Source organism: Ictalurus furcatus, chromosome 4 (assembly GCF_023375685.1).
Source record: "Ictalurus furcatus strain D&B chromosome 4, Billie_1.0, whole genome shotgun sequence".
NCBI lineage: Eukaryota > Metazoa > Chordata > Actinopteri > Siluriformes > Ictaluridae > Ictalurus > Ictalurus furcatus.
Window position 1 is genome coordinate 35,044,135 of NC_071258.1, and position 24,349 is coordinate 35,068,483.

General features: G+C 39.9%; 1 protein-coding gene and 1 long non-coding RNA gene across 10 annotated transcripts in view; both read right to left on the reverse strand.

The window, feature by feature from the left end:
- Positions 1-24,349, reverse strand: part of LOC128607104 (protein NLRC5) — a 252,983-nt gene that overhangs the window by 48,563 nt on the left and 180,071 nt on the right. For 4 of the 8 annotated variants that reach the window (XM_053623756.1, XM_053623755.1, XM_053623754.1 and 1 more), the window contains exons 1-2: positions 5,260-5,410; positions 422-529 (exon numbers count right to left, since the gene is read on the reverse strand). The exons of 2 other annotated variants lie outside the window; for them this stretch is intronic. In XM_053623756.1, coding sequence (XP_053479731.1) covers positions 422-492 — 71 coding nt within the window. In that variant the 5' untranslated portion in view covers positions 493-529; positions 5,260-5,410. Of the gene's footprint in view, positions 1-421; positions 530-5,259; positions 5,411-9,697; positions 9,717-24,349 lie in introns of those variants that run through there. 2 more of the 8 variants (XM_053623753.1, XM_053623758.1) reach the window with 2 other exon arrangements.
- On the reverse strand, positions 10,782-22,687 carry LOC128607113 (uncharacterized). Of its 2 annotated transcripts, none has more exons than XR_008385812.1 (3): positions 22,283-22,687; positions 13,427-13,543; positions 10,782-10,860 (listed from the first exon to the last, which is right to left on the reverse strand). It is a non-coding gene; the product is annotated as an uncharacterized LOC128607113 (long non-coding RNA). The 2 variants fall into 2 exon arrangements; XR_008385811.1 differs by lacking the exon at positions 10,782-10,860 and adding an exon at positions 11,896-12,829 and having other exon boundaries at positions 22,283-22,686.

The following is a 24,349-nucleotide window of genomic DNA, read 5'->3' on the forward strand; positions in this document are numbered from 1 at the left end:
GTGAGCGCCCCCTGCTGAACTCACTAATACCACTTCCAGCAGCAACCTTAGTTTTCCCCAGGAGGCCTCCCATCCACATACTGGCCAGGCTCAACCCTCAGATCAGCTGAGGAGGACATGTTAGATTTTCCCTATTGTTGGGAATATATGGGAATATATGGGACTTTATTATGTATAGCTCTCAGAAGACACTACACTTCCTGACTTCTTGTTAGAGTCATGCAAGACACATGTATAAGCTAACATCTGTCTTAGCTATTATACAAATGTTTGAATTTATATCATATCTTAAGAATATGTATGAGGGCACTTGGTGGTTTGCAAAATCCAAACCATTTTTTTTCAACTGGAACGTTAGTCTGTTAATACAGTAAACGTGATTTGCTGTAATGTAAGTAGCAAATAAACCTGGTTCACTTACCTTTGTTGTTTACATTGGCCCTCAGATAGACTTGTTTCAGTGGTTCTGATTTCCTCACACTCCCCCGACATTCTCTCAGGAAGTCAAATATCTGCTTCACTCTTAATCCTGGTAGGAATGCATTAGGAGAGTATAAACTGACTGAGCTCATCAAATTATCTTTCGGATATTTGGGTACCATAGAGAAAAGGTTCTCAACCCTGGTCCTAGAGAACTCCCTGTATTGCACATTTTAGTGTTTTCTCTGCTCCCAACAGACCTGATTCAATTAATCATCTAATCATTTAATCAAGATGGCGATGCATGAATACGGGTCTACAGGACCCTACTTAGCCAGCTGAAGCACAAGATCTGCTTTTTGACATATATTGTTATACAGTAAGCACTATACGAGTTTGCTCTTTCACCTGGTACTTACTAACTGCTGATATTCACATTGAGGTGCACTAAAGTTTCTAGTTTTTTCATAACACTTCTGTAATACTGAGGAATGGCAGCAAACAAAACTGCATACTACTGTACTAAATGCGAAACAACATACTCCCTATGGCCTTGTTACTATTTACATATACTGTTTAGTGTGTCATATCCAGTTTTTTAAATCAGCTTTTCAAGCTAAAATCAGCTTAGGATACTCTATATGTGTTAGTTACAGTTATATAGCACTTTTCTAGACACTCAAAGTGCTTTACATAGTGGGGGGGGGGGGTCTCCTCAACCACCACTAGTGATGATATACGTATATGTATTGAGCTGCTATTCACAACCATCTGATTAATCTGTGATGACAAAGGGTGCTGCACAATTCATGTTACAAAATGTTCTTTGTTTCTAATAATATACACTATATGGCCAAAAGTATGTGGACATCTGACCATCACACCCATATATTCTTATTGAACATCCCATTCCAAAACCATGGGCAAGCTTGACTCTTCTTTGGAGGCTTTCCACTAGATTTTGGGGCGTGGCTGTGGGGAAGTGTGAACATTCAACTGCAAAAGTATTAGAGGTTGAGGTCAGTACTGGGGAAAAGCAGGTGACTTGAGGTTGCTCTCTAATTGGCTTGCTTCAGATTGCGCTCCAGACACACCCACTTTTGTTGTTAACGAATCAGTATTGTTTTAATATTTTTTGACCTTATGTGATTGGACCATTCTCAACGACTCTCTTTCCCACTCAGCAGCTTGTTAGTTGATAGCACTGCAAGACATAATGTAGGTGCAACATTTCTTCCAGATGAAAGAAAATGCGGTTTTATCTTTACAAAAAAACATTTCACAAGGCTTTCAAATGAAAAAAAAAACAGGATAAGGATTGATGGAACAGATCGACCCAACTTACAAATTCAGCAGCAGTCAAGTGATTGCAGACGAGCTTACACTTGTTATGGCAATCTGAGTTGGTTAGCTGGATGTGATATAAGTCATGCATTTTATTATTTTCCTTGTTTGCTGTTTCAAAGTCCTGACACTGAAATGTTGTGGACCATGACGGGGGTACGAGACTTAAAACATCTTTCTGAAAAATGCAAACAGCATGAAAGTAGCCGCTGTCATCTTGACAATGCTATGAAGCTGCAGTTTTTTTGGGGAAGCTTAGCATTGCTGAACAGCTAGATGAAGGCTACAGGAATGGCATTAGAAGGCAAGGGCAAAATTTATTTTCAAGTACTGCTGATGGCCATTGTTTAGGCAACATTACTGTGGGGTTTTTTTTGAGTGATTACCTTGATTATTTTATTACTGATAATAAACCCACATTAAACACAAATTCACTGATTCATATTCCCTAATTACATGCTTTAACAGTTGAATTGTAAATTTTAGCCAACAGTGGTGATACATTGTTATATCACCTGTTAAATGGCTATTTAACAATTACATTCTGTCCCACATTACTAGCTGTTATTTTCAGTTTGTTTGTGCCCTCCCCATGTCTTCATGGAGCTCATGTTGTGTACAGGGGCATTGTCATGCTAATTATAATGCAAATTATAATGCTACAACACACAAAACATCCTGTACAATTGTGTGCGTTCAACTTTGTGGGGAAGAACCACATATGATTGTGTCCACATACTTCTGGCCATAAAGTGTATTTCTACCAGAGAGGGCTTTAATTTGTGATTATGTTTTGATAACTCCTATAAAAAGAACAAAATGCAGAATATCACATAAATGTTGAATATTAAACCAATTTTCCGCAGTCTCAAAATGGCTTCAACGTGGGGACCTCATCTCCAGAGCTCCAGCATGAGACCTACGAGGTGGTCTAACCTGCTGAACTCCCATTGGAGGTCAATGTGGCAACCTCAGCTCCAAAACTCCCGTCTGAGGTCGACGAGTCGGCCTCCCAAGTCAAGTTCCTGTCCGAGATCGATGAAATGGCCTCCCAAGCCATGTTCCTGTCCAAGGTCGAAGAGACAGCCTCCGAAACATGTTCCTGGCCAAGGTTGAAGAGACGGCCTCCCAAGTCATGTTTCTGTCTGAGATTCACAAGGTGGTGTCCCCTGCAGAGCTCCAGCCAGAGGTCAACATGGTGATCCCATCTCCAGAGCTCCAGCCTGAGACCCACGAGGTGGCCTTACCTGCTGAACTCCCATCGGCAGTCAACATGGTGACCTTTCTCTACCTTCCATTGCAGCCAAGAGGTCCACTTTGCTTCCCTACTCTGCCTTGGATGTTACTACACCAGGCTTCTCTAAAGACGTCGCTCCACTTTCCCACGCTGCTGAGGATGTCGTTCTGTCTCCGTGCTCCATGGAGGACATTGCTTCACACTCAAGAAAGGCAGACGAGACAGCCCACCAAGTCAACCCCCTCTAAAGCTCATGACACAACTTCCCAAGCCTGGGTCTTGCTAAATGAACCCAGCGAACCAGCCCAAGCCTCATGTCTGCTCTGCTCCTCAAGGAACCTGCTACTTGCTGGACAATGCCATTAGAACCTGAGGGGTGGTGTGAACATTTCATCCAGAGGGCTAGGACCACGGGGAGGGATTTTTTTTGGCACTTTGGGAAAAGCGTCCGGGGGGGAGGAGGGGGGCGGTTGTTGTCATGTCACCGCAAACAGGCGACTCCATTTCCCAGAATGCATTACAAACATGGCTGATGACCACAACTCCCAAAGGTACACACTGACACACCTGTTCCCAATTACAATCTCAATCACCCACACTATTTAAGAGACTCTTACGCACATAGCCATTGTGAAGTACACGCTCAGTTACATTTTGTCTCTGCTGTTACCAAGCCTTGATGCCTTGTTTGTTTATTCTGGTTTTGACTTTGTTCTTGTTTTCGACCTCGTCTTTTTGAATTGCCTTGGTTTGGACTGTTTGCCTGATCTCTGCCTGTCTATGTTTATTGATTTCTGCCTGATCTACTGGACTTGTTATTTTATTAAGTGCCCTACCTGCACTTATTTCTATCTCAGCCTCCATTACATGACAATATGGCAGGTGTAGGCTACATTGAGATATTTATCTTACATGAACTAAATGATAGATTTATTACTAATATATTATGAATTTCCGATCTGACATGATTGGTTTAGAGCAGAGGTTCTCAACCTTTTGTAACTAAAGCTCCCCCAAGCCTCCCCTATCACGTGGCACCCCCTCAACCTAACACCCCCCCCCCCCATTTTGGAGATGACCAGGAATAATGATTATCTATTCTATATCAAATTTAGCAATATATAACCTAATCTATCACCTGAATTTTGGTAGAAGGATAGATAGATGGATGGATACATTTTTTTATTTTGTGTTTTTGTACTTTTTTAAATTACTTTTCCTAACTTTTTTTTAATAATAACTTTTATGACTTTTATAAAACTATATAACAGACAGGTGTGGAACATGAATGATCAAAAATGTTTCTGAACACTATAACTACTCTGAACAAGAGAACTAGGCTGTAATAACGTGGACTATTTTACATGTAAAACATGTTGCATTACATTCGTCTTGCGTTCTAAAAACATTCGTCTATAAATTATATAAATGTGGAGGAAAGGCGCGTCTTCTTAAATCTCTGTCTCTCAGCCCCTCACTGAACAGAGCAGATGCGGTGAGAGGTGTGAGTGCAGCGGGAAAGCAGGACCTCGCGCTGCATTGCAGGACAGTACTGCTGATATTTGGAAAGTCGCTAAGGTTTGTTTCTAGACGCTTTTTTTGTTGTAAAAAAAAAGTCGCTAAAGGGGTCTGAAGTCGCTAAGTTGGGAACACTGCTCTGCACTGACGGCTAGATAAAAGGCCGCTAAGCTCCGCCTCTCCCCAGCAAAAAGAAAATACAGAAGGAGAGGGAACGCGGGGTTTTTCCATTTATGCATATTCTATTTGAAAAGCAATAAAATACACCGAGTACAGAAATGATGCCGTGTCTGTGTTTTTTCTTCTTGAAAACAATTTGCGTCCTCTTCCGATCTCTCCGCGCCCCGAGTTGAGAACCGCTGATTCAGAGACCTTCAACATTTCAGTCTAAAATGGCGGCGCACGCGCTATATCTAAACAGGAAGTGGCGTCGTGTTTATTTCTGCTTATTGTGTGTGTTAGAGATAAAGAAGAGAGAGTGGAAATATGTCAGGAATTGTTATAATGAATATGAATATTATTCCCTCTTTAATAAATAACAGCTGTAAACTTTACACACTGTGTGTAAGAAACACAGCAGGACACACAGGTCTGTTAACTTCCCTCAGGTTAAGTTACTGCGTCACACCGCGTTATTCAATAAAGATTAAAGTCAGCTGTGGAAGAGAACACAGAAATGTTCTTTATTTAGTAAATAATGCTAAAACTGACATATTACAGCTTTATATTCATGTACTCACTGCGATTCTGTTCCAAAGAGCTTCGTGTTTTTCTCGACACAAAAATTACCTGCTTTCACTTTCACTTTTGAGTCATTTCCGGTGGAGAAAAGGTGGAGTTTCAACTACAACTTCTTACAGTGTAACATCTCTCTCTCTCTCTCTGTCTCTCTCTCTCTCTCTCTCTCACACACACACACGTACGCACGCACGCACGGAGTCAGTGCGCCCTCTAGTGTTCCACTCTGAGCTGGATGAATAAATGACTGATAAAATGATCAAGATATAAACCTCTAATGAGACAAAAAAAAAGACAAATATTCATAAACAGTTCATTAAAATAGTAGAATATTAACCACACTACATTTGAAGTATAGTTTCATCTGAATCACCTTCATATTTTAGGCCACACCTCTTACCTGAGTGTGATACAGTCAGAAACAACATCAGCAAGTCTGTCTGAGACACTAAACGCCTCCACAAAGCGATTAGAGACGCCACTGTGAGAGGATTTACAGTGGGTATAAAAAGTCTACACACCCCTGTTAAAATGGCAGGTTTTTGTGAAGTAAAAGAATGAAAGTAAGATAAATCATGTCAAAACATTTCCCACCTTTAATGTGAAATTGCAAAGTATACAAATAAAGTGAAAACAATCAGAAACTTTTCAGAGAAAAAAGAAAAAGAAAAAACTTACAATAGCCTGGGTGCATAAGTGTGCACTCCCCTAAACTAATACTTTGTTGAAGCACCTTTTGATTTTATTACAGCACTCAGTTATTTTGTGTAAGAGTCTATCAGCGTGACACATCTTGACCTTGGCAATATTTTCCCGCTCTTTCTTCTGAAAACATTCTAGATCCATCAATTTGTAAGGGCGTCTCCTGTGCACAGCCCGCTTCAGGTCACCCCACAGATTTTTAGATGAATTCAGGTCTGGACTCTGGCTAGGCCAATCAAAAACATTCATCTTCTTTTGGTTAACCCGTTCCTTTGTTGGTTTGAATGTATGCTTTGGGAAATTCCTTTTCATCTTCAGCTCACTAGAAGACAGCTGAATGTTTTATACTATTGATATTTGTACCTATTCATGATTCCCCCACCTTGATAAAAGCCCCAGTTCTGGCTGAAAAAAAGCAGCCCTAAAGCATGACGCTTCCACCACCATGCTTCACCATGGGGATGGTGTTCTTTTGGTAAAGTACTTCTTCTTGTGATAAATATTCCTTTTGGAATTATGGAATTATTATACCTTTTGGAATTCAATTTTCAATTTAATTCAATTTAATTGTATTTGTACAGCGCTTTTTACAATAGACATTGTCTCAAAGCAGCTTTACAGAAATATCAACACGGTATACAGATATCAAAGGTGCGAATTTATCCCAACTGAGCAAGCCACTGAGTGCGACGGTGGCAAGGAAATTAGAATTAGAGAAGATTTGAGCTCCATCCAGAGGCAGAAAGGATCCGGATCTCTAGTATCTCCATAAATTCGTGTGTGGCTCGGCGAAAGGAGAGAGGGAGAAAAAAGATTATTATGACTGCGAAGTAGTAGAACAGAATCTAGTCAGGGTAGGCTTGAGTAAACAAATACGTTTTAAGCCTAGACTTAAACACTGAGACTGTGTCTGAGTCCCGAACACTAATAGGAAGACTGTCCCATAACTGTGGGGCTCTATAAGAGAAAGCTCTTCCCCCTGCTGTAGCCTTCACTATTCAAGGTACCGTCAAATAGCCTGCATCTTTTGATCTAAGTAGGCGTGGCGGATCATATAAAACCAAAAGGTCGCTTAGATATTGTGGCACGAGACCATTTAGTGCTTTATAGGTTAATAAAAGTATTTTATAGTTAATGCGAGATTTTACTGGGAGCCAATGCAGTATTGATAATATCGGTGTGATATGGTCGTATCTTCTAGCTCTAGTGAGGACTCTAGCAGCTGCATTCTGGACTAACTGGAGCTTATTTATATTCCTTCTGGAAACATCCAGACAGTAAGGCATTACAGTAATCTAATCTAGAGGTGACGAATGCATGAACTAGTATTTCCGCATCATGTAGTGACAATATGTTTCTTATCTTAGAAATATTTCTGAGATGAAAGAAGGCTATCCTAGTAATATTATCTACATGAGCATCAAATGACAGACTGGAGTCAATAATCACTCCAAGGTCTTTAACTGCTGTACATGATGACACAGAAAGACCATCCAGAGTAACCATGTGATCAGAAAGATTACTTCTAGCTACATGTGGGCCTAATAAAAGTATTTCTGTTTTATCAGAATTAAGTAAAAGGAAGTTAGTTAACATCCAACGTCTAATGTCCTTTACACAATCCAACTTTACTAAGCTTCTGTCTGTCCTCTGGCTTCGCTGAAACATACAACTGTGTATCATCAGCATAACAGTGGAAGCTAATTCCATGTTTACGAATAATTTGACCTAGGGGTTAGCATATATAAAGTAAAGAGCAGTGGGCCTAAAACAGAACCCTGTGGAACTCCAAAAGTAACCTCAGTACGCATGGAGAATTCACCATTTACATCTACGAACTGATAACGATCGGTCAGATAAGACCTGAGCCAGGAGAGGACTGTTCCCTTAATACCAACAACATATTCTAATCTATCAAGGAGAATAGTCTGATCTATAGTATCAAAAGCTGCACTAAGGTCGAGTAACACAAGCAGCGAGACACAACCCTGATCAGAGGTCAGTAGAAGGTCATTTACTACTTTAACTAACGCTGTCTCTGTGCTATGATGAGGTCTAAATCCTGACTGATACATTTCATGAATGTTATTCCTATCTAAGTACGAGCATAACTGCTTTGCTACAACCGTTTCTAAAATCTTAGAGATGAAGGGGAGATTTGATATTGGTCTATAGCTGGACAATTGAGATGGGTCAAGATCAGGTTTTTTAGTCAAGGGTTTAATAACTGCTAATTTAAGTGATTTAGGTACATAGCCAGTGCTTAGGGAAGAATTGATTATATTTAAAAGTGGTTCAATTACTCCTGGACAAATCTGTTTAAACAAACATGTAGGTACGGGATCTAGTATGCAAGTTGATGAATTGGCTGAAGAGATTAATGTAGCTAGTTCAGTCTCTCTAAGCGGAGCAAAACACTCTAAACATTGATCTGATATTGCTACATTGTCATGTAATGGGTTTGTTACAGTACTGTCCGGTTTTAATTTAATGGCCTGTATTTCACGTCTAATATTTTCAACCTTATCAATGAAAAATTTCATGAAATCTTCACTGCTATGTAATGATTGAGTGTTTCTCTCTGTAGTGGTTTTATTCCTAGTTAATTTTGCTACTGTGTTGAAAAGGAATCTAGAATTGTTTTTGTTATCTCCTATTAAGGTGGAGAAATAGATTTTTCTAGCTTCGCCAAGAAATTTCCTATATTTCAGTAGGCTCTCCTTCCATGCTGTTTGAAATATCACCAGTTTGGTTTGACGCCATTTACGTTCTATTTGTCGAGATGTCTCTCTGTAAATTTTTGTAAACCTCAGCACACATCCTACAGCTCTGATCCACACAGCTGTGATATCTGAACCCCTGAAACTCCACACACACACTCGGCTCTTATCATGGGAGAACTGGCTTCGGGCACAGGAAAGCCAGCAATGGCACTATAATGTGTGTTTCCAGTTGGGACAATTTGCACCAGGAGATAAAGCACTTGTTTACCTTCTCACCTCTAGCTCCTAATTACTTATGATTACTGACAAGCAGCAAGAGTCCTTCAAGGTCATATGTTGGGTTGGGGAAGTCGGCTATGAGAGGGGATAAATATGGTAGATTCACCACCACAATTTCCTCAGACAGTGGTGGTTCCTGTTGCTCTGGCAATGATGGTGGCAGAGAGAGATGAGCTGTGGCTCAGTGCAAAAACAGTGGATCTCACTCAGAACCCATTTGGACACCATCTCTAATCCTCATATGGAGCAATGGTTGCCCAATTGCAGGACAATTGTTTTGGATATTTTCTCCCTGACCTGCTAGGTTAGGTTTGGGTGTTTCACTAATGGAACACAACACTGAGACTCCTCTGACCTCTAACCACACCCCCTTTGTGTGTGTCCAGCCGTACTGCTTACAGGAACACAAAAGAAAAGTGGTTCAGGATGAATTGTGAAAATGCTAGCTATTAGCATTAAATAAATCTGTCCTACAGTGGCTGGAACAGCCCAAGCCTGAGTGTTCAGTCACGCCTTGTACTGATGAGCTTCTGGAATGCCTGGGTACAGCTCGTTTTTATTCTATCCTGGAGTTTACCAAGGGCTATTGGCAGATTCCCTTATTGACAAACTTTTCCTTTTCTACCCAGAAACCACAGGGGTGCTAACTTTTGCACTCACGTGTAGGCATAGCACATACAGTATATTAAACCTACATGACACAAGACTAGAATAAGTGAGAAGAACAGAGGAATACCTTTCCACAGAGGATGTTCCATCTTTAAAGCTGGGAGGAGTCGGCAGTGAGCGGTCACTCTTATAGGACACACAGCTGGATACAGGTGAGAGACGCCTTTCCTTAGTTTCACTAGAACGAAGAAAAAGTTGTTTTAGATATTTTATCTATAAATAAAGTGATTTATATCTTAGGATGACATTATGTAAATACAGCTACAGAATTTCATACTTCTTTACATATCCTCATTTGAAAGGAGCCATGTCCAGAGCGCAGTCAGTCATTACACTGCACATCTGGAGCAGAGCAGAATAAACACCTTGCTTGAAGGACTCTCAGGGGCTTGGTATCTTGGCAGTATGGGATTTATATTTTCAACCTTCTGATCAGTAGTCTAGAGTCTTGAGCACTGAGACACCACTGTCCTAACTATGCTAATGTACACTTACTGTTAGAAAGGCTTAATACCCTAACAGTGTGCTGGGCTTTAATGACTAAGTGCTTATTAGAACCGCTGGCTCCTTTAGGCCAAGACACCGCCATTATGAACGGCTTTAGAGAGGAGAACACATGGGGCTCTCCTGGATGTGGTGCAACTAGCAAACAGACATATTTTTGGGAGAGGTGCTGTCCAAAGTAATTTTACTAAAATGTAGTAACAGTTTCACAGTCAGTTATGTTGTGTAACTATATCATTAGAGAGAAATTCATCAAATCCATGTTCCAAATCAGATGCCAGAGTGATATAACTGGTCCATTGCTCCTTTATTTAAAGTCTCCAGAGTGCCTAATGGGGTACAGTAGTGTGTCATCAACGTCCCAGTGACTGAACATCATGACGTGATCGAGGTATTTAGTGGTCACGTGGCCTGTTAAACTCTTGGTGCCTTACAAGGTAGATAATTATGTGCTGGAGTGCATTATAATGCATTAAAAGTACATGCTCGACTACTTCTAAAACTTCCTTCATTTAACACCATCTCATATCTCATGTTATGAATAGGAAGAACATGAATCAATATGAACAGGAACAAATGAGAGGCTGTGATTTTAATGAGCAGGATAAGGAATACCTTTCCACAGAGGATGATCCACCTTTAAAGTCGAGAGGAATTGGCAGTGATTGGTCACTCTTAAAGGACACACAGCTGGATACAGGAGAATTTGACCTTTCCACAGTTCCACTAAAGAGTAGAGGAAAAATTGCTTTAGTGATTCTATCTACAAAACACTGTGATGCAGATCTCAGGATGCTTCCTGACGCCCTCAGATTGTAGAATTATTAATCAGCTGCTAAAGCAATAATGCTGCCATATATAACTTTTGCCCAAGGACTTCCTGAGTGCAGTTCTGTAAATCACCTAACAAGAGAATTACTAGGGGTTTAGAGCAGCATCAAAAATATCAAATGTTGGGGAGGACAATTTGGCCATATCTGATTATTGGGGGGACGTGTCCCCCTCAGTGTCTATGGTGGTTACGGCCTTGTCTGCAGGAACTTAAAATCTGTGTTTTAGAGCTTTCTGTATGAGTCTCTCTGTACACTAGACACAAATAAACCAGAATACATCAACCAATGACAAAAATGTATTGCAGATATTCTTAGTTTAATCATGTTCAGAAAAACTGTAACATTGTAGATGATGATTTAATTCATCTGCTTCAGTAGATGGAAGTTTATGTTCTAGGATACCAAAACAACAAAGTGATAAATCCTACACAGCTAAAAATAAGCTCCATTTAAACCTGTGATCTCTAATTTAGCGGTTTTGCTAAGTCACTCCTGAGTCTGTTTAGATTCAGCATGAGGTATCGCAAATCAGCGTTTCCAAAACCTTTGTAAATCCGGCAAAAAATTGTTCACTTTGTTTTATACAATAATTTACATAGATTTTAATAAAAAACTGATAAATAAAACACAATGTCTTGTGTTTGTACTTTATATAGTCCAGTGTACAGTGGTCCTGAGAAAGCAAACTGAAGATAACATTCTGTAGGATATAATTCAGGAGTTGCTTCTGTAAAGTACTTCTCTCTCACACTCTGTTTAAACTTCTCAAATCCTAAGTTAGATATGAGGAAGAGAGAGGAATACCTTTCTGTTGAGGCTGTTCCATCTTTAAATTTGAGAGGCTCTGTCATTGACCGGTCACTCTTCAAGGACACACAGCTGGGTTCAGGAGAGTTTGACCTTTCCACAGTTTCACTAAATAGTAGAGAGAAATGTGTTTTAGCAATTTATTTATAAAACAGAGTGATGAGGCTTTTAGATTCCCCTCTGATAACACCTTTAAAAATCCATACAAACAAAACTTCCTCAGTGATTTGATGCAAAGGACTTTGTGAGTGAAGCATTAACTCCAAAGAAATCCACTGAAATCATGAATGCACTCTTTATATACATTGTGCACTTCATTCAAAATCATAATCTACAAAGATGTCATGATTTTATAACCTGTAGCTGCACAGAAAATTGTTTATATGATACTAGCATTGCACCGACACAGGGAAACAAAACAAAGCACACATATTTTACTACATCCCACCTGTGTCGCAAAAACCACAGACAAGACCTGAAACTATCCCAAAAGACACTGGAAAAAGGAGAAATATCTAGACACGCTGTCTGCACTTACACTCTGTGTGAAAAAGATGGTCACATTTCATTCAGATTATTTGCTATAAAACATCTGGACTCAAATCTGGACTCATCAGACCACATGACCTTTTGCATTGCTCCACAGTCCAATCTTTATGCTTACTAGATAATATAACTCTTTTTAAATATATGATTAGCCTCACAGGCCACACAGCTGTTTAGTCCAAATCCTGAAAGTTGGGTTAGTGCATGTGGAAATGCTCTTACTTTCAGAATTAAACATGATGAGTTTATGATGTGACCAACCGTTTTAAAGATCTCAGACCACAATCATTCAAGATATCAAACATTCACTATTCCGACCACATTTCTTCCTCAAAGTTTACAATTCACCACTCTCCTTCCAGGTTTTAATAATGTGTTAGACAGTTCTGAACTCAATTCCAGGAATTTCAACAATCTCCCTAGTTGTTTTTTTTTGTTGTTGTTGTTGTTGCTTGATACGGACCAATAATTTTCCCCTTCTGAAACACAGTAACATCTTTTCCACGATGCTTTGAGATAAAAGATAAATAGACATAGATTAAAAATAAAGAACAGGACACATCACACCCTATTATTTGTATTACTGCCACCAGAGGTCTCTGTTTCACCTCTTCCCTTTTTCAGTGATTAGTCTTTTCCTTTATAACTTAACTTTACACATCTGGGCTCTTGCTGTTTTTGTCACACAGAATTTCTGACCAGTTTTTACAGTGTACCATCTGTCTGCTTGTGTTTTTTAACTCACCTTTCCTAGATAGTTATATTATATTATATTTCCTGCTAGCATGCATGTGAACATAACATGTAAAACCCTCACATTTGATCATTACCACTGTATGTTGCTAGCTCACTATTACCTTTGATATTTGACCATTTAGTAAGTGTCTCACAATAAGAATTATTTTTTAAATGTCTCTCAATATGTTTTTCTAAAACACATCAAAATGTAAATAAAGTCAAAATATTAAGTTCTGTAATGTGTAACAAAGTTGAAGATACTTGGCATTTCTCCATGCAGAACATTTATCTCCTTTATAACATTTAAATGCAGCAAAGATTCTGGATACAGAAATATTTTATCATATGTTTGCATTATTAATGCTTACCTTTGTGTCTTGTGCTGCTCCTCCTGTAGACTCATTTCAGAGATTCTGAGTTTCTCACACTCCTCCGACATTATATCAAAAAGTCAAATGTTTTTATAGCATGAACCTAGCTTGATCCTGATGAGAAAAGAACAGAAGAATATGAAATTCTCTTTCTGGTATATAAAAGTTATTTTTATTTGGCTGTAAATTCCTTTAAACGTCTGTAAAGTATCATTTAAATACTGACATTTACTTTCTCTCTCCAACAGCCTATGCTTTAGTGGAATATGAGCTTAAATTACATGGCAGTTTAAGTGAATTAAACTTCTATAAACAGAGAAAGAAAACCTAACCACCAAACAGCAACCTGGAATTTTTTTTTATTTTAATCAAAAGCTGGTGGGAATCAGTAACTGATAACTAAAACTCGGCATGTGATATTCACTTTAAGAAAATGAGTAAAAATATACACTCTATAAAGAACATCACAAAACCTCTATGTTGTTTGAAGTAAATCACACAAACACTGATCTTCCTTATTGACAGTTTTGACAGAAAATGTATGACATTTCAAAATTAAAGTATTGTACATCGCACTAATCAAATTAATAAACCTATTAATAATCCTATTTCATTCCTATGTTAAAAAAATACACTTATACCAATACCATGAATGTTTAAATGAACACGTGAAACATTTTACTAAATTAGTGAAAATGGTTTATATGGAAGATTTCCTATATGCTGCATTATTGGCCTGATAATGTAACATATTTATGTATTAATGTAACAGGACTCTGATAAAGTATTTCAGCTCTGTGTTGAAGAAAACACTTACAATACAGGACTGAAGTAAGTCATCAGAGTCGTGTGTTTGTATTAACTGTATTGATACCAGTGTATTATGTCCAACCCTGATCCAACTGTAGGCTACTCTGAGGGGAAAAAGTTAAAGTTGTAGCTAATTGTGTCAGTTATCAATAATAATAATTTACACATGTTGCTCTATCACCTTCTGCGAATTTTAAACCACTTCACTCATCACACCTCCCCCTTTTTTAAAAAAAAAAAAAAATCACAATAAATTCACGTAAACCAGCCACTCTTCCTTGAAACCTTCCTTGAAACACCGCTGAAAATGGAAAACGAGCATCTGCGATCTCCTACACAACCACAGCAACTTAACTTTTATGCAAAATGATCATTTTAAATAAATAAGTAACAAAACCAACAACAATTCACAGTATTTATGCCCTTACGAAAAGAAACCCTACAGGAATCCTGCAGGATTAAATTTTTTCTACAGGAGGTTCCTATAGGGTTTAGCATGGAGCCTACAGTACAATAGAAACATGCCGGAATTTCCAGTACACTCGCTGCACAAGGGGGAATTCCTGCACACATCCTGCCAAAATAAAAGCTCCCAAGAATGTAATTTATCCTGCAGGACAACTTATTTCCTGTAAATGAAAAATTAAATCTGCAGGTTATGTAGTCGACAAAATGAATTTAGAAAATGGTAGATCTGTTCTGAGAGGGAAAGTCTGTTCTGAAGTCTTTTAGTAAATATGTAGGTATACTCATTTTAGGATGAGAAGACGTTTTATTCTGAATGACTCAGTGTTTTAACTAATAGGTTGAATAAATAATTAAATGTGTCCTTCACAATGCACAAAAACACGCTCACTTTTTGCATGCAGGAATTCACCTGTTACTAGCCACTGTGTGTAAACAGTGGTGCTTGAAAGTTTGTGAACCCTTGTGAAGCATTTTCTATATTTCTGCATAAATATGACCTAAAACATCATCAGATTTTCACACAAGTCCTAAAGTAGATAAGGAAACCCCAATTAAACAAATGAGGCAAAATTATTATACTTAGTCATTTACTTATTTATTGAGGAAAATGATCCAATATTACATATCTGTGAGTGGCAAAAGTATGTGAACCTCTAGGATTAGCAGTTCATTTGAAGGTGAAATTAGAGTCAGGTGTTTTCAATCAATGGGATGATGATCAGGTGTGAGTGAGTGAGCGTCCTGTTTTATTTAAAGAACAGGGATCTATCAGAGTCTGATCTTCACCACACGTGTTTGTGGAAGTGTTTCATGGCATGAACAAAGGAAATTTCTGAGGACCTCAGAAAAAGAGTTGTTGTTGTTGATCATTATGGAAATGGTCACAAAACCATCTATATTGAGTTTTGACTCCACCAATCCACAGTCAGACAGATTATGTACAAATGGAGGAAATTCAACATCACTGTTACTCTTTTTGGTTTAAATAATAATCATTATGTTTGGAGAAAGGAAAATACTGCATTCCAGCATATGCATTCTAACCTTATCCCATCTGTGAAACATGGTGGTGGTAGTATCATGGTTTGGGCCTGTTTTTCTGCATTTGGGCCAGGACGGCTTGCCATCATTGATGGAACAATGAATTCTGAATGATACCAGCCTAAAGGAAAATGTCAGGACATCTGTCCATGTGGGTCATGCAGTAAGACAACAACCCTAAGCACGCAAGTTGTTCTACCAAAGAATGGTTAAAGTTAATGTTTTGGAATGGCAAGTCAAAGTCCTGACCTCAATCCAATAGAAATGTTGTGGAAGAACCTGAAGCGAGCAGTTCATGTGAGGAAACTCACCAACAGCCCAGAGTTGAAGCTGTTCTGTACTGAGGAACGGGATAAAATTCCTCCAAGCCGATATGCAGGACTGATCGACAGTTACCCCAAACGCTTATCTGCAGTTATTACTGCACAAGGGGGTCACACCACATACTGAAAACAAAGGTTCTCATACTTTGCCACTCACAGATATGTAATATTGGATCCTTTTCCTCATTAAATAAATGACCACACATAATATTCACAGCCTTTGCCATGACACTCAAAATTGAGCGCAGGTGCATCCTGTAATCCGCACAGACTGAGGTCTACCAGTCAGGAAGTCCAGGATCAAGTTGCAGATGGAGGTGTTCAGGCCCAGTAGGTTCAGGTTTCCAATCAGGTGCTGAGGAATAATTGTGTTGAAGGCTGAACTGAAGTCTATGAACAGCATCTGAACGTAGGTGTTCTTTTTGTCCAGGTGAGTGAGGGCCAGCTGTAGGATGGTGGCGATGGCATCATCCATGGAGCAGATGGGGCAATACGCAAACTGCAGTGGGTCCACTGAGGGGGGCAGCAGGGTCTTGATGTGCCTCATGACAAGCCTCTGAAAGCACTTCATGATGATGGATGTGAGTGCAATGGGACGGTAGTCATTGAGGCAGGACACTGAAGACTTTTTCGGCACAGGGACAATGGTGGTAGCCTTGAAGCACGTTGGAACGACGGTGCTGCTCGGGGAGATGTTGAATATGTCAGTGAGAACATCTGTCAGCTGGTCTGCACATGCTCTGAGCACTCTGCCAGGACTGTTGTCTGGTCCAGCAGCCTTCTGTGGGTTGACTCTACGTAGAGTTTTCCTCACATCAGCCATGGTTCGACACAGCACTTGGTCGTTGGGAGGAGGGGAGGTCTTCCTCGCTGCCACCTCATTCTGCGCCTCAAACTGAATGTAGAAGTTGTACAGTGCATCTGGAAGGGAGACATCACAGTCACAGGTGGGTGATGTCCAGTAGTTGCTGATGGCCTGAATGCCCTGTCACATGCACCACGAGTCACCGCTAACCATGAAGTGACTATGGATTTTCTGGCCGTATGCGCACTTTGCCTCTTTGATGGTCAGGGACAGTTTGGCCCTCACTGTTCTTAGGCCCGCATTGTCAACTGCCCTGAAGTCTCAGGTGCTCAGCAGTGCACGCACCTCCGCTGTCATCTGCAGAACATGACATCGTCAATGCACTTGCACTCAGATCAGAAACTAGGGATGTCACGATACCAAAAATCTAGTAGTCGGTACAGATACCAGCAAAAATACACGATACTCGATACCAAAGTCGATACCACGTTGTGTAAAAATAAATAAATAAATACTTAAACATTAATTCCTTTATTTAAACATTTGAGCATTATAAAAAACAATAGTGGCAACAGTCACATAATAAAAAAAACAATTACAAAATAGATATATAATAAGTATGAAGGCATAAAATGTTTTTTCTTTGAGATGTTCTGAAATGAGGTCTCTGGTTTCGGTGTATATTCTGGGGATCTCTGTGTACATGAAGTAAGTTCTGCTTGGTAGCTGGTATCTGGTGTTGAACTGCTGAAGCATTTGCTGGAATCTATGCTTTTCTACAGTGTAGACAGGAACTTGATCCATGCATATGAACTCAGCAACTTCCCTATCTAGTTTCCTTGCTTCGTTTGAGTTTTTGTCATATTTCTTGTGTCTTTTTAAGCGTCTCTTAAGGAGAGACGCTTAAGTGGAGTCTACAGGTGCTAAGGTGCGCTCCTAAACACACACCTTATACGCTGAATGCAAGCATTAGTTTAAGTTAGTTGTTAATTAGTTAGTTGTCTTTTATAAGCTTCTCTTAAGGTTAATGTTTGCTGACTTTGCTCCTGACTCTCCTAGTGGACATCCTCCTCTGGCTGATACTGGAAAGAGAGAGAGAGAGAGAGAGAGAGAGATTTTAGTTATCAAACACTGTCTGACAATGACTACGTTTACATGGACAGCATTAATCTAATTATTGACGTTACTCTGAGTAAGATAATGTGATTAAGGTGTTCACATGAGTCGCTTTTAGAATACTCCAGTCATGTTCCCGTTTTACATGTTATAGATCATAATTAGATTAACAGCACACGTCATTACGTCACCGCGCCACGCCGTCCGACTCCCTCCAGAATTTCACGTGTCAACATACAGTTCGTCTTTGTTATGAAACCGTATACAGTTTTGGGTGTTTTTATTTAATTTTTTACGAACGCTTTAAGTGCAGTTAATTATTTGTCATGCTGTGCGTGCAAACAGACAACTGCTTGAAGCCAATGGGTGTGTCCCAAATCGCGTAGTTAACGTCTATATAGTATCCGAGATACATGTATTTTTCCCCACTACAGGCCTATAGTAGGAAAGTGTGCAATTTGGGACGCAGCCGAACTCTCTTGTTAGCCGTAAAACAGTTGCGCTGCCGTGTGTGATCGTGTCCTGTCGCAAAATGCAGTGAAAACTCCCACATGACGCTCATAATGTGATTAAGGTGTTTACATGTCTGTAATACATACGTAGTACGTCCATAATGCGACTAAAACAGGAGTACTCCACCTGTCTTAATTAGATTATTGCTTACTTCGATTATGACCTTAATTAGATTAAGGTAAGTAAAAATTGCTGTTTACATGGTAGTTTCTTAATTAGAGTATGGTCTTAATCGGATTAAGAGGGGATTATTGTTGTCCATGTAAACGCAGCTAATGACTAAAACAGTGGAGTCTACAGGTGCTAAGGTGCACTCCTAAACACACACCTTATACGCTGAATGCAAGCATTAGTTTAAATTCACTGACATGGTCTCAGGCCGAAAATATTTACTAAAACCATTAAAATTAAAATAATTATTTAATCTAGTGACATTAGGCTACATTTAGCTGACAGGACCCGGGCTGAATGGAGATGCATGGAGGAACATTAGGAGGTAGTTTATAACACTGCAGTGCGTTAGCGTCGTGAACAAAAAACTGGCTATCGCTAACATTACATGGAGCATAACATTAGCTGGTTTCACGGCCGCAATGCAGCTGCCTCAAACAAACATAATATAGGACCGTCTTTCAGGATGAGGATTAGAAGTTTTACAGTTTGTTTGACGTTAATATGACTTGAAACACACTTACCTTGAATTCTTTGAAGAGATCGGGGTGCCTGTCTTTCAGGTGCTTCACCAAATTCGAGGTGTTTCCTCCCTTTGTTTGAAGTGTACGATGGCATCGTTTGCACACCGGCTTCAGAGCATCAATTATATGTTTGTTTTTATCCGCCTCGAATGTGAAGTATTTCCATATTCGACCCTTGCCTTTTTTCCTCTCAACGGGACGGGGAGGAGCTGAACTTGTCACCATAGCCACCTTTTGTAGTTTTTCCCCTTGTGCGTAGTTGTTCTTCTTTACCAATTGTGGACCGACTAAAACACTTGCGCGTATTTACTGCCCCCTTCAGGTTCGGATGAATCGCAACCTCTGTACTTTCGGTACTTTCAAAACAACTGGTACCAACAGAACTGCAGAAAAACAAGTACCGTCACGTTTTAAGAATGTTGGTACCGACTTGGTACCGAAGTATCGGTTCTTGTGACATCCCTAACTGAAACACTGTCCCCTTTGGATGCCCAGGGCTCTTTGATGCCCAGGGCTCCAGCTCACTGCATCTTTAACAGAGCCTGCTCCACCACCTCCTGTTGCCCCAGGGGTAGACACTGTGGCTGCTGACATATGGGTGCAGCATCCCCTGTGTCAATGTCATGCTGCACCAAGTGTGTTTGCCCCAGCTCCCTGTCATCACATGCAAAGCAATCCTGAAATTCCATAAACAGCTGCCACAATTGTCCCTGCTGCCACATGTCAGGTCTCCGGAGCTCCTTTGCATGATCTCCTGTAGAGCTGCCATGTTCCTCCCCTCTCCCCCAGGTGAAGACCCCAGCCCCTTTTCCCCAGTCTTTTGGCCATGTGTGTGGTGACAGTGGCTTTGGTTGGGACGTAGTGGGTGACTCTACTCTGTCTTTCAGTATGTATATTAAGTCGTATATTAAGTCGGCATGTCCAGGACCCAGCTGTCAGTCCATCTGCGTGACAGACTTCAGGTGGCCTCATCCTTACCAGCTGACCACTGTTGCAACTCAATGTGGCCTTGGCTAGGTCTAACTGACAGCCATGGTCTCTCAGAAAGTCCAAGCCCAGAATACAACTGTCCTGCACTTCAGATATCCACACAAGATGCTGAATGTTCTTGTCCCCCACAGTCAATATCAACAAACCTCTCCCTTTCATGGGAGCTAGCTCACCAGCCACTGTCCAGAGCTGAACCATTGTGCCCTCCAACTGTGTCCCTTCTGGCACCACATCTGGTGAACCACTGTAACTGTAGACCCTGTGTTAACTAGAGCTGTGCATGAAATTCCCTCATTACAGATGGGAATGTGGCAAAAGTCTGATATGCCGTTCTGCCCACAACCACTATCACAAGAACATCAGGCCTGGCAGTGAGTTCTGGTGACGCGCGGGATATTGGTTTGGAGGTCTGCAGTGTCCCGCCTACTGTACCCCCTTTCTGATTGCCACTACTTTAGCCTGGTCAGGGCATTCTCTAACCAGGTGACCCAGGTGACCCAGCTGACCACACCCCCAGCAAAGACAGGTTTGTGTTTTCTGTCCCTTGGGCAGAGGCACAGCCAACCCCCGAATCATCTCTGTAATCTCATCCAGCCACTCTGGTTTTTGTGCTGCCATTTCACTGCTTACAACTGCCCTGACGTTGGTGGTGGAGTCCTTTGACGACCACGCATGGTCATCTCAACTGACATTTTCCTCTCCAGTGCTAACTCCAGGGCCTCAGACAAATCATGTGGGCATGCAAGCTGTGTATGAATGCACAGCTCTGCTGGGGAAAGGGCTCTGATGAACTGATCACGGCATGACCCAGATTACTTGCTGCACTCACTCCGGCATATTCATCATCTTCCTCCATCTTACCACGAACTGTTATCCATCTTCTCCAGCAGCAGACAGCAGCTGCGTGGCTAATGCTCAAGCTTAAATCAGCGAGTGTACCTCACAGCTGTCTTCAATTGTTTTACTTCTCACACCATTTGTAGCGTTCTTCGACAAGGATGCAATGCTGTTGTCAGCACACCCGGCTTGTTTCAGAGAACCTCACCAGAACAACGTGCACTCCTCTCTTCTCCCCCTCCCCAGAGCCCCTCACACACACACACACACACACACACACACACACGGAGTGGGACCTCCTCCTCACTTGACCCAAACATTTAATAACAGTTCCCCAACATTAACTGAAAAAAGTGAAATCTTTTACAATAAACACATTATTTCCCTTAAAACAATATCAACATTCTGAACACGTTACAATATATATATAATGTGTGTGTGCATATAATAATAATAATAATAATAATAATAATAATATTTTCTTAAAATATGTTTTTAGTAAATGTGTTTTTATTTGGTTTAATGCTTTATAGTGTAAATATAAAAACATTTAGCCTGTAAACTCATAAATACTGTGAATTGCTGTTTGCTCGTTTTGTTACTTTATTTACAAGTTAAGTTGTTTTGGTTGTGTAGGAGCATATAATAATAATAATAATAATAATAATAATAATAATAATAATAATAATAATATGAATTTCAATAATATTTGGTTGTGTAGGAGCTCGCGGACGCCCCTCAAACTTTTCAGCTAAATGTTTTATCAGTCAGGACAGAATCCAATAAACATTCAAATATATCACATTCTCCGATCTGACACGAATGGTTTAGAGATCCTCCGACATGTCAGCAGTTCAGTCTAAAATGGCGCTCTCTGTGTGTGTTTTTGTTTGTTTGTGTGTGTGTGTGTGTGTGTGGTCTAGTCAGGAATCCCCCCCCCCCCCCCCATCTGGAATGATAGCAATCCCCTTGGGAAGCAGCGTTGTGTTTGTCTTTATTGCTGCTTATTGTGTTTGTTCGAGAGAAAGAAGGAAATACAGTGGAAATAAGTCAGGAATTGTTCTAATGAATATTAATATGATTAATTCTCTAACAAACAGGACACACAGGTCCGTTAACTTCCCTCAGGATAAGTTACTGCGTCACACCGCGTTAGTGAATAAAGAGTAGAGTGTGTAAGTTTAGACAGAAAAGTTCTTCATTTAGTGAATGATCCTAACACTCACATATTACAGCTTTATATTCATGTACTCACTGCGATGTGTTTCCCCGAAACGACCTGCTGACTTTCACTTTGAACTGATATCCAGAGAAGGAAAGGAGGAGTTCCAGCTGCTGGTTTTGAACTCAGTTCAGTTCAGTAAGCTTTACTGGCGTGACCGTAAACATGTAGAGAATTCCCAAAGCATTCCATGGAACAGAACTGTGATTAACAAACATTACTTATAACACTGAGTGTCCGAATACAAACATGGAGAGGAGAGAATATAAATAAAGCGCATATAAAAAATACTGGCAATTTACAGTGAGTCTCTCTCTCTCTCTCTCTCTCTCTCTCACACACACACACACACATACACACGTCTTTTCACACCGCCTGATATGGGGGGTCTGTGACTTATTGTTGGGATGTCTGATAGGATGTTTGGATTGCCTTCAGTGGGATGTGGTTTTAAGCTCTTTATTCTAAGTTGTGTTCTTTGGCTTGAACTAAAGTGACTACATTTTGAAAAACACGAGGAAATAAAATAAAAAGGATTGAGTGAAATTAACCTTTTAAATAACATTAATAAGCATGGTTGGGGAGGAACGGAGTACAAGCAAAAACGGAGCAAAAAAACTGTATTTCTTTCGTTCCGGTTCGAATATATTGTTGTAATAAATGTTGAAAATAACAATAACATGAATCAGTCACTATAATAACACAAATAATATAATAATGTTGCATTTTTGTTACTATTAATTTATTCCGTTATTTGACATCTATGTCACGCTTGCACACGTTTTGAAAACCGTCCCTTTGCGCCACCCTGTGGTAATTGTGCGAATGACTTTCACGTGTAAGTGGTTTGTAGAGGGTATATGTCGAATGTCACATGACCAAACCGGAAATCTGGTCTCACCACATTCGCTTGCAGGGTGATCCACTAATCTAGCTAGTTCGTACTATTGTTATTGTTATTATTCAGAATATTGTTCACGTTTTATTTAATTTTAATTTTCATATCTGAATCTGGATCTGAGTGAGTGTGAACTAGGAGACTCAGGAGTGGAGAAGCTCTGTGATCTACTGAAGAAACACGAGTGTAAACTGGAGACAATGCGGTGAGTAACTCAGTGATGAAACACAATGAAGCTTTATAATGATGCAGGATTACACTTTAGAGTTGTCTTTCACAGACCGTACACAGATCTTTATAATACACAATAACAATGTAGACAAGTACTTTACTATTATATTTCTGCATCTCATTGTTACATACATGCCTACATCATCATTATTTAATCCTGTGAGGTAAAGACACTAAAAACTTTTCTCTCTGCAGGTTAATAAAGTGCAGTATAACAGATAGAGGCTGTGCTGCTCTGACTGCAGCTCTGAAGTTAAACTCCTCACACCTGAAAGATCTGCATCTGAGAGATAATGAACTGGGAAATTCAGTCACACAACTCGAGGAGTTACTGAAGCGTTCAGGAGGACAGAGACGGTCAGCAGCATGTTGGTTATCGTACTGACAGAAGTACATAAAACATCATTTATGTTGTCGTTAATGGTCCTTCCTTTAACACTAACTCTCCTATTCTTATGAACTGAAATAAACTTTATGATAAGAAAGTAAGAGAAGAGGAAGTCTGACTGTGTCTAGTTCTCATTCAGACACATTCTGAATCTGTTGTGTATTTATAAATTATTTCTTATGCATGTATGTAAAATGTGGTCATAATAAACATAATCCTTTGTCTGGAATCTACTCCTGCTGGTGTTTTTTTTTTACTCTTTTATTTTTAAATGACGAAGTTGCTAAGTGTATAGCTGAATATTAGGTCTGTGTTCATCATTACATTGATAAAACACAAATCTGTAGCACCAGATAAAGGTGATGCTCTAATCCTACCAATAAAACACTAATCTGTAATTCCCCCTAATATAAATAAGATCAAAATTGAACAAAAGTACTTTCAATTTAAAACAATTAGAAAAATTTACTTAATCTAAATGTGTGCACAGATTCCATTGTGGCATTCTCAAGTGGAGGGAAAACGTTTATCCCAAATTTAGTAAATCCAACTACGCCACCGTGGGGGAAACCAGGGAAATACT